General features: G+C 41.6%; 1 protein-coding gene across 3 annotated transcripts in view; it reads right to left on the bottom strand.

Annotated features, from left to right (window-relative positions):
- The window catches only part of larp1 (La ribonucleoprotein 1, translational regulator), a 62,296-nt gene that overhangs the window by 5,060 nt on the left and 46,894 nt on the right, over nucleotides 1-10,342 (bottom strand). For 2 of the 3 annotated variants that reach the window (XM_080435609.1, XM_080435607.1), the window contains 10 exons: nucleotides 6,787-6,947; nucleotides 6,196-6,291; nucleotides 5,139-5,465; nucleotides 3,034-3,157; nucleotides 2,553-2,758; nucleotides 1,690-1,796; nucleotides 1,417-1,574; nucleotides 1,104-1,248; nucleotides 580-689; nucleotides 346-473 (listed from right to left, as the gene is read on the bottom strand). In XM_080435609.1, coding sequence (XP_080291735.1) covers nucleotides 346-473; nucleotides 580-689; nucleotides 1,104-1,248; nucleotides 1,417-1,574; nucleotides 1,690-1,796; nucleotides 2,553-2,758; nucleotides 3,034-3,157; nucleotides 5,139-5,465; nucleotides 6,196-6,291; nucleotides 6,787-6,947 — 1,562 coding nt within the window. The remainder of the gene's footprint in view (nucleotides 1-345; nucleotides 474-579; nucleotides 690-1,103; nucleotides 1,249-1,416; nucleotides 1,575-1,689; nucleotides 1,797-2,552; nucleotides 2,759-3,033; nucleotides 3,158-5,138; nucleotides 5,466-6,195; nucleotides 6,292-6,786; nucleotides 6,948-10,342) is intronic. The other variant, XM_080435608.1, reaches the window with a different exon arrangement.

Raw genomic sequence — 10,342 nt, 5'->3', positions numbered from 1 at the left:
CAACATGCTTCCATAGAAGACATGCTGGCTTCTATGGAATCCAAATGACTGAAATTATTCGTGGCGACTGAGAACTTTAATCCATGCAGTCATTAAAGGTATCACTAATGGAAGATTGGACTAAAATCACAATTAAATTAGTAACAAAACATGCAAGGCAATCAAATGTAACCAATGAAATAAGGAATGCAGGGTCAATTTGTTGTTGAATTGTGTCTGCCAACTCAACCACATTTAGTTAAAACCTCCACGCCGTGGTTAACTGAACCGACAGTGACTGTACTGAGAGTAACCGAACAGAGAGTTAACTGTAATAAAGGCATTCAACAGAAACGTTCCACTCACATCAATCCTGAAATCCTCCAAACGTTTGAACTTGCTCAGGTACTCCTGCAGCTTGGGATCAATCTCCATGGTCTTGGCTTTGGAGTATTTGAGGAAAGCCCAGAACTTCTCCAGTCCATAAAGCTGGCCTGTGTGAGGAGGAGGCAGAGTCACTTTCAGAACATTTTTCCAATCTGAAAACAACCTCTGTAGTCCATAAATTCTATAACATTTCTTTGTGTGTGTGTATCTCACCAGCTTCGTAGTCCTTAACGGTCTCTTCCTGGAAGTCCTTGAAGATGTCCGGTCTGAACTTCCTCTCCAGGCCGTAGCTGTAGTACCTGAACAGGCACTCCAAACCGTACCTGAACACACGCAAATATATGAGGGATATTGTTTTGTGAGATTGATCTGAATTGAATTTTTAGTTGTTATTTTTAGGCTCTATATATATAAGCAATTAGAATTGTTTCACGTCGATTCATTTCAAATCTATCAAAACAACTTGCTTTTCGATAAATAAATAAAAAGTAGTCTATAGAATAAACACTAGGAAAATAATGGATACTTGCAGTTAATAATCGATAGTTACAGCTCTAACCAGGACTAACCATTTTATAAAACAATGGTTCTTAAAGTGGGGTCCAGGGACCCTCAGGGTTCTAAATAGATCCTTACAGGTCTAACTCTGAAAGTTAAGGGGGTCCTTGAAATGTAAAAGTTAGAGAACCACCTGTTCTAAGAAAACATTATCTAAATGAGCAGGGTGGCTTCCGTACCTGTATCCTTCTTTTCCGTCCTCTACCACTAGCTGTCTGAACTCCTCGTACATCTTCCTGTTGAAGTGATCCCTCAAGAAGAATGACCAGAAGCGGAACAGCGTGTTCATTTCCTGTGATTGGCCGATTCCCAGCCGCTTACGCTCTGTTTGATTGGTAGAGAAGAGGACAAGAGATAAGCAGAGACAGTAAGTCAAAAGCTGGCTACAATAGGCACAAGTTTGTGTGTAAGTAAAAAAACGCCTCAACTCTGGCACCTAGTGGACAAGTTGAGTAACCGTCATGAGGGAAAAGGAACAGTGAGTGTGTGTACCGTTTAAGCAGCGCCGGCGGTACTTGTGGTAAACGTGTTGCGTGAAGCCGTTGTCCTTGAGCAGCTCGTGAGAGGGGTGCTGGAACTTGGGGAGGGACTGGGGCGTGCAGCCGATGTTCCCCAGGGCGGGGGTGCCCTCCGACGGGCTGGCGTTGGAGCTGAGGTGGGGTGAAATATGAGTTAAGTCCTGTCCAACTCAAAGCATGGACTGTGATGAAAGCAAAACCGAAGTGAAGAAATACCAATGACAGGGTTTGAGGATAATGTTCTTACCTGACTGAAGCCGTGCGGGACCTGTGCTCTCTCGAGTCCATCACCCAGCCAACGTGACACTCCGTGGGAGGGTTGGAACTGTGCCGGGTCTTTCTCTTCCTGGGGGTCTTGAGGGGTGGAAAAGGAACACAATCAATACATGTCCATGAGATGGCCAGTAGTCCATATAGTCTAACGCTATGATTTATTGCAGCTACGGCCATCCCCAAGAGATATATTACATCATTATCTATCATTACATTGTATTTGAAGCATGGACAGGAAAAAGCAATACAGCAAAAACTGAACCTATCAAATGAATCAGTAAGTCATTTCAGATCAGAAATGCTCAGCAAGGGCTCTAGGCTAACTTTTCCACTTGTGGCACTGGTGCTGTACTGTCGCTTTAACACAGAGACTCAGCATTGCTTGCAAATGACAATCAATTCTGAGACCTTGCAGATCTACAAGCCAACGTGTCGCAACGACTCGCACGTTAGTTTGCAGAAGATCTGTAGTTTCTATTTGGCACGCGACACCAAATAAAATGTAGCAAACATGTGTGTGGCAATTCAACTGAATTCAAAAACTTAAACTAGTAAATCCATATACGTTTGTCTTGTGTGCACATTTGATATTTTTGCCACATGTACTCCCCATAATAGGGACGCTAGGGTTCATGTGGTTAACCCAGTAAGACCTGAGTCAGATTAAAAAAACACCTGCTAAATCCTAAGTTTTCTGAAAAACTGCTATACTGTACATGGTCTCTGTCGGGTAGAAATCTCATATGTCCAAAACTGTGTCTTTTCAGGATTCAAATAAAAAAAAAAGCAAAAGTGTAACAGGTCCAAATGGGCTTATATATTTCAGGACATTCTTACCTTGGCGTCAACCGGCCGGCTCTCCTTCACCACAGGGTAGAAGCGCGGCGTATCGGTGGGGTCCTTCCGGTGAGGGGTGCGGGGCGTGCGAGGCGTGCGGGCACTGCGGTAGTTGGGCGAGTCAGGCACAGTAGTCGGGAGTGAGCGGGCTATCGTAGAGGGTTCAGAGGCACCGAAGAGTTTGTTTGCCAGAGCATCTGTGGGAACTGAGGAGAAGAGAGACGGAATGTATTCAGTATATATCGAACCAGCGGGTTCCGGGTTCCGGGTTCCTTTTTGCTTATTTTTTGGAGGGAAAATGTTGATATAGGTATGTTGCTGCAGTTCAATTCGGTATACCAATAGGTATACTGTATGTTAATATACTGTATATTTTCATCTGTTCTGTCATTTGTTGTGAAAAACTGTGCCTTTTCTGTTGTCACACAAAAGTCAAAGTCATAATAAAAAAACAAGGTTTATGTTGATGTTGCGTCCTTACTCTGCTGTGGCCGTGGGGGCCCTGGGGGGACCTCCTGGTCGGGGTCCACAGGGGGCTCAGGGGTCAGGCAGTCAAACTGTTCACGGCTTATCAGGTGGACCTTCTTGAAGTTCTCCACCTCTTGCTGTTGAGATGAAAACATCATGGTTTAATAAAGATGACAATCAGGAGAACTAAACGCACACACAAGGTCACTTGGATAGTAATGGCCTTCCCGAGCCAGAGGTATTTGGCTCCTTAAGAAAAATAGCTAATTGAAGTACTAAAAACTTTCAAGATGACTAAAGCGAAGAATCAAAAATAATTTAAATTAGCTGCTTTTAGACAGAAACCGTACCGTCATTTCTAAAGTGGAGAGCATTCTTTTTCATAAAAAAAAAAGTATATATAAAAATGAAGCAACATGAAAATCTAAAGCACATAACGTAATGAATTCGTGAGTGAACTTGAACACACTCAGAGCCGCACTGTGTATATAAATCCAAACGAAAACAAGAAATATGATAATTAAGCCACCGGAAGATGTAATACAGGAGAAGACACCGATGGGAGTTTCACGTGTGTAACAGACCTTTTCTGGAACAGTTTGGAGACCGAGATACAACAGCAGAACACTGCGGCCAGAAAGACCTTTTTAACCTTCATGTTAACCTTCATTAGATACTTCTCTGCAGTGAGTGAGTGGAGCTGGACACTAGCAGCAGGTCTATATGAACAACACAACACCCAAGCAGTCTAAGGGCACCCTGAACATTCCAGCTGCTGGAACCAACTCATCACAACAGCACACACCTCATCACTTAGCTCCACCAGTACTGTCATGTTTTAACCACCTACCGCAGTTACTACCATTATGAATTATGATCATTATGATAACATGACTACAGTAACTACTACCACCTACCTCTAATAAATTACATCAACTAATAATAGTAATTTACTATTACTGTTATTAACATAGAACTACCACCACAACAATGTCAACAGCTGACTGTGCCATCCAGCATCTCCAATAGGGGTGCAATAGTCCAATAATCAATTTAGTAGATTTTAAAATGATATTTTATTATGAATAAAATCACTGACTTTCAAAAATAGCAAGAACAGCAGATCTACAAGCTCACAATTGGTTTCATAACAAGTTGTGAGCTTGTCGAACGGTTATTTTTGCTATTTTGTCAATTATATAAATAAAAAAACATTTTTGGCATTCCAAAAAACGTGCTTCTCGATAATTGTAATCGATAGAATAATTGCAAAGAAAATAATCAATAGCTGCAGCCCTAATCTCCATTCTATCTGCTGAGAACCACTCACGCATTCCTCCATGCTGAACCAAGTGTCCTCGGATCTTCCAGCGTTCATCTTTAGAGCTTTGTTTCCCCCAGAAGACCCGCCTGCTGAACCCCTCAGGCAGGCCGAGGCCTTGCCGGTGGGGGTTTATTTATAAACAAGGCCTTGTGTTTCCACATGTCGCTGGACGTGTGCCTGGCAGCACGTGTGACTCCACAAAGAGTGGCAACAATGCCACAATGGGCAGCGGTGGCCGCAGCACAATCATGTCCCTTCTCTCTCCCTGGACAGGAGCTTTCTGTTCTGTGAGGGTGCCATATCCAGAAACAGTCCTCCAATGAAAGAATAATATATCTGCTCATCATCTAGCCTTGGACAGAAACACCTCCAATGGGAGAATACACATAACATAGAAGCTGTCAGAAGAGTCCACTCGAATACTGGATCTGTGTCGACAGTGTGCCAAGCGTAACCTTGCTTACTTGTTTTCTAGACAAGCCAATGTGACATCAAAACTGTCCACCGAACTACTGATCTATAATGAACTCTTTACTGATGTTGATGTAATAATTTGTGAAGCCATCACAAAGCTAGTTTGGTATTCCCCGATGATCAATAATACAAATGTATTTCTTTTTATCTTGGGTTTGGGTCGGGCCTGGGCAAATGTGTGATCCCAACTCAGGTGGGTCGGTTCGGGCTGGGTTGAAACTTTCAGGCCCATTGGGAACTAAAAATGTCTTAATCTAAATACTGGCTAAGATGTAAAAATCAGCTCTGCTTGGACCAGACGATGATGGACAGGACCTCACCTTGATGGTGGCGTACTCGGGCTCGTAGGTGTCGTCCCACAGGTCCTGTTCGTAGTAGTAGAGCCCGTCGTTGATCACCCTGACCAGCTCGTTGGTCAGCTTGTTACGCGGAACGTGGTGCCCGGTGCGGTCGCCTCCCGGGTGCTTACGCAGGTAGGGCGGCGTCTGAGTCACAATGAGGATCTTGTTGACGTCGTTGTCGTCGATCTCGCAGTCCGAGTCTTCGTCCGACCAGTCGGTGAAGGTGTTGCGCCGGCCGTCCATCTGCGCCATTTCCTCGTCGAACATGAAGTCCAGCTCCTCCGGCTCTTCCTGCTCCGCTCCCACCTGGGGGGGGGGGGGGGTGAGGAGATAGGGGAGGAGAGAAGGAGGAGGAGAAGAGAAAAGAGGTGGCGAGGAAAAAAGAAAACAAAAGAAAAGTGGAGAAGAAAAAGGAGAAAGAAGAGATGAGAAGGAGTAGGAGGTTATAGGTGAGTTTTTCTTGCCGTCAAATTACTTGGTTAAGTACTTAAGTTGATTTAAAGTAAATTGAAGTACAGTGTGTAGAATAAAGACAAACGGCTGCCAGGGGTGGAGGATGTAATAAATGGGACATGGGAGCCACCTGTAAATCACTTATAAGTAAACATTTGAGAAAGTTAACGTGCTAAAACCCACTTTAAGGATGAGAGCCGGTGCATCTCAGACAGGGACCAGCATCAAAAAGGAAATCTTAAAAACTTTTAATAGATGCAAAACAAGATAATTACTGACGTGTCAACACAGTGTCTTCTTCAGAGGGATTTAATTAATATACGTACTGTACTAGAGTATCCACATAGCTCTTCCCAGCTTTTCTTTTACCCTAATACTTATTTGGTAAGTGTGTTTGTTTAGCGGCAGCTCCCTTGCACCGTTTGTTAAATCTTTATCAAAACCAAATCGTTTTGCTATCCTGTATTGACGGTGGCGGACCTTTCTCCATCTGATATGATATCCCTCATGGATGCTATAGACTAAAGAGTATCACTGTAAATATCCAGTTATGTAACCAAGGAAACATGATATAAAGTAGTACCTTAACGACTGGGGTGGCGGAAGGGTCGGGCGAGGAACCTGCCTGGGGAACCGGGGAACGAGCCGGGTCTTCTTTCTCCTTCTGTTGCTGCTGCTGCTACAAAGAAAGATGAGGCAGAAAAGAGAAGGAGGGAGTGTGAAAAAGATAGACGGATCCCATACAAAGAATATAAGATAAGGCCAAAGGAAGTAGAGTAGAATGTACAGCATTAGAGAATGGGTAAAGATTAAAGCAGTGAACCGACATTTGACACTGATCGTGATACTGAGCAGAGAGAGATTTGTTTGTGGCTTTTGTCTGTAATCTGATCTAACAAACACCAACAGATTTACCAAACTCACACAGTGAAAGGCTGAAAAAAATATTCTCGGGGTGCTGGGTTAGTCTAAATAGCTGATCGACAAGCTCACAACGCATTGCAATGTGACAGGTTGTGAGCTTGTAGATCGGCTATTTACGATTTACAAAAAAGTTATCGTTAGAATAATTGTAAGAAGAAGAAGTTTCAGCTCTAAACCCAAACTACAAGCCTACTACTATATAAGAGAACAAAAGAAACACTGTGGTAAAACTAAATAATCTTCCTCTCACCTTGGGTCTGGCTGGAGATGGCCTGGGCCTCTTCTTCACTTCGATCCAGGACTCAGAGTCCAAGTCAGGGAGGCTGGCGGACAGGCCTTTGGGCATGGTCTTCAGGTTGGAGGTGTCCGAGTCCATCTTGGTCTGTTGCGGACCCAGGGTTTTGGAGGAACCTGGACCAGACAAAGGGGGGTTAGGCCAAAACATTTATGCTCTGTTCAGACCAACAAATGTCAAATCACTTAATTCTTTGTGCACCGTCTTCAGTATCGTCTGCATATACTTCCTGGCCTTCACACCAACAGGTTTTTTTGGGGTGTTGTAAATCAGTGTCCTGTTTTATGTTCCTTGACCAAAAACAAATCCTGTTAGTCCATAGGCAAGGCCAAAATTTGGTATCACCTAAGACCGCAATTTTCTTTGTAATAAGTTGTTTTAGGGTCCATATAAATACTTTGAAAAGACTAGCTGTGCTAATGTTTTAGACAATCATTAGTTTTTGACAAGCTTTACAGTATCCACACAGCAGGTTTGTGTGCAGTCTATTATAAGATGTTATGTGCCAAGATGCAATAATAAAGTTTGAATCACACATACATTCATACTGCGCTATGTTGTCAAATAATTGTATAAGTAATATGTTGTCTCACTGTGCTATCGTAAAAAAAAAAGACATGTCATCAAAACAAAATATAATACTGTTCTAATGTTATAAAAAGGGCTGGGACTCAATAATTTTTTAAAATCTAATTAATTAGATGCTTTGTAATTAATTAATCGCAATTAATCGCATATCAATATTTGACCTAAGATTTTTTTTTCAAATGGATTTTGGTATACGAGTGAATCAATGAATAGCGAGTACATAAGCTTAAGAAACAAAACATTGTTCATCTTTTTATCAAGGTGGTACTTACCAACTTACCAAGTACCACCTTGATACTCGGTTAAGTTGCTACAATTTTTGCCATAAAGTGCAGCAACATTAGGATACATTTCAGAGATTCAGGTAGCCTTTATAAATTCAGGGACCTTCTGTAAACTCAACACTTCCAACCTGTTTTTTTTTAAGTAAAACAAAATACTTTTAAGTAAATCAGAACAGTGGAAACCCTGACCATTAGAAAACCTCTCTCTGTTGCTTCAGAGGGCATAGCAGACTTTGTTGATTTACCAACAGCTATATTGATTTAAATCAATTTGAGTCCAACTCTCGGAATAACCTTGGCTAAAATAATGACTGCAGTGGGCAGTCTGTCTCACTGATGGTGGACTCCTTGTACTCGAGTCCGACTACCTTCCACGCTAGCTGTTTCATGTTTACCAAAACGGTCTCATCGACGTCATCATTCATGTTTTCATGCACTGTGCTGACTGCGGTTTGTTGTTGTCTGACGACATGCACGTCGGTTGGTGCACCGGTATGATCGGTACGGCTGAAACGTTCCGCGGTACAAAAATAAGTGCAATTAAAATGCATAAATTATTTTTACGCAATATTTTTTCTGTAATTAATTAAACGGAATTAACGCGATAAAGTCCCGGCCCCAACAATAATACTATGTTAAAATAATGAAACATCATATTATACCATGTCATCACAATAGAAAGACGTATATTATCCTAAAAAATACCATGTCATATTTGTTAATGTTTTATAGGTATGTTTCAGAATATATATAGATAAGGGGGACATCAAATGCCAAATGCTCTGTGTTGCTGAGAACAAGGCTGTTAAACAATACAACGTTACAATAGTACAATGTTAACCAAGAAAAGCTATACTATCGTTTACGCATCATGAACCATCATACTATATACTATGTCGTCAACGTGTTAAAAACATAAGTCACACAAATATTCTGTCATCAAAAATACAAAGTCAAATCACGTCGACAGAAAAGTACTATACTAAGTAATAAAGTCATACAGCATCATCAAAAACGAAAGATTATAGTATATTACATCGTACAAAAGTAAATAAATCAAAATAAATTGTAAGTAAAAAAAAGTCAGTGCTGCTCTACTACCGTACTTGTAGCTGTCAATGTGCATGGATTTGAGGTGACTATTGTGGATCAATTCAATCAACATGGATGATCAATGGCTTATATTAACTTCAAGTCAATATTATGGCCTGACTCTCTCTGGTAAAAGATGAAAATTTGAACTGATTTCAAAAGAGTTAAGAAAACATTCTATACGTACACATAGATTCTCAGTGGTTCATGTTTATTTTTCTACAGCACAATGTAAACATCATTTGAACATCATTCAGTGCACAGTACTTTCTAAAGTCTGTAGGCCCCTGATGATGTCTGTATTGTGTTGACATTTAGCTACATAGTTCAGACAGCACTTGCTTTTTTGTGAGGGTAGGCAGGCAGACACTGATGGGTGTCACCATGCAACCTCTGGGAGGGGCAGATCATCGACTGTCATTTCTTTTGTTGATAGTCTACTGCTGCAGACAGAATAAACATGATTTACATAAATATGATGTTTGCGATGATGATGATGTTGATCGTTTGTTAAATATGTTAATGAGAGAGGCAGAATTCTTCATTTTTTTCTATGCATGACAAGATCTGTTCAAATACAGTGAAATCGTTTGTCATTCTTTGGATCAATTGAAGGTTGATAACTAAATGGCGTATTTCCATATGTAGTTATCACTTTATTTACTCTGCTCTACTCAGTCTATCAAATGTTTCCATTGCACTCTGACCCCTGGCAGAACCCCATCCCCCTAGGGATGCTCCTTCTTTAGTGACGCCCATGACTACTGCTCTCCGTGCTCTAGCTAAGAAGCCTCTAGCTTCCAGTGGACATTTCTTTAAAGATATGTTTTGGGCTTTTCTGCCTTCATTGATAGTACAGTGGCGATTGACAGGAAACAGTGAGAGTCAGGGAGTGACACGCAGCAAAGATCTGTAGGGCTCGGGAATCGAACCCAGGACTCGCTGTCAGGCTGCATCAGAGCAAAAAAGGGCAAACTTACAACTTTGCCTTTTTTTTTGCCGTTTTCAAGTATGTTTTGACACAGAATTAAATGTTGTATGGTCACGATTCACCATGATGCTGGATGGCTTGGTTCCAGGCTTAAAATAATTCATTTAAATATTTTCGGAAATCTCTGTGGGCTGAATGAATGGGCTTTCTATCTGTGGAACCAGAGCCGGTAAACAAAATGGCCGCCACTGCTATGCTCTATATATGGTACACACTAGAGATGCGCGGATGGTTTTTTTTGTCACCCAAATCCGCGTTAACAAGTTCATTATCCATCCGCCATCCACCCGCGGTAATTATATCATCCTATTTATAGATCCGCACCAACCGCACCAAATAATTGTTATTTTCCTGACGTTAGTTTTCTTATAAACAATGTTACTCACCACTGTCGCGATGCAGTGACTGTATACAATCCACAACCATGGTAACAACAAGCGCACGTCTTCATTGAGTTACTTTCGCTTTCAACCACTTTGTTGCCATGTCGGCTTTTTATAAGCTTTTTATAAGCGACTTTTGGGCTTGTTTGGCACTTGTTTTGTTTTGGGCTTGT

Source organism: Gymnoscopelus braueri (assembly GCF_963280865.1).
Source record: "Gymnoscopelus braueri genome assembly, chromosome: 8".
NCBI lineage: Eukaryota > Metazoa > Chordata > Actinopteri > Myctophiformes > Myctophidae > Gymnoscopelus > Gymnoscopelus braueri.
The sequence above is the reverse complement of the archived record's forward strand: the minus strand, read 5'-3'. Positions and strand labels throughout refer to the sequence as shown.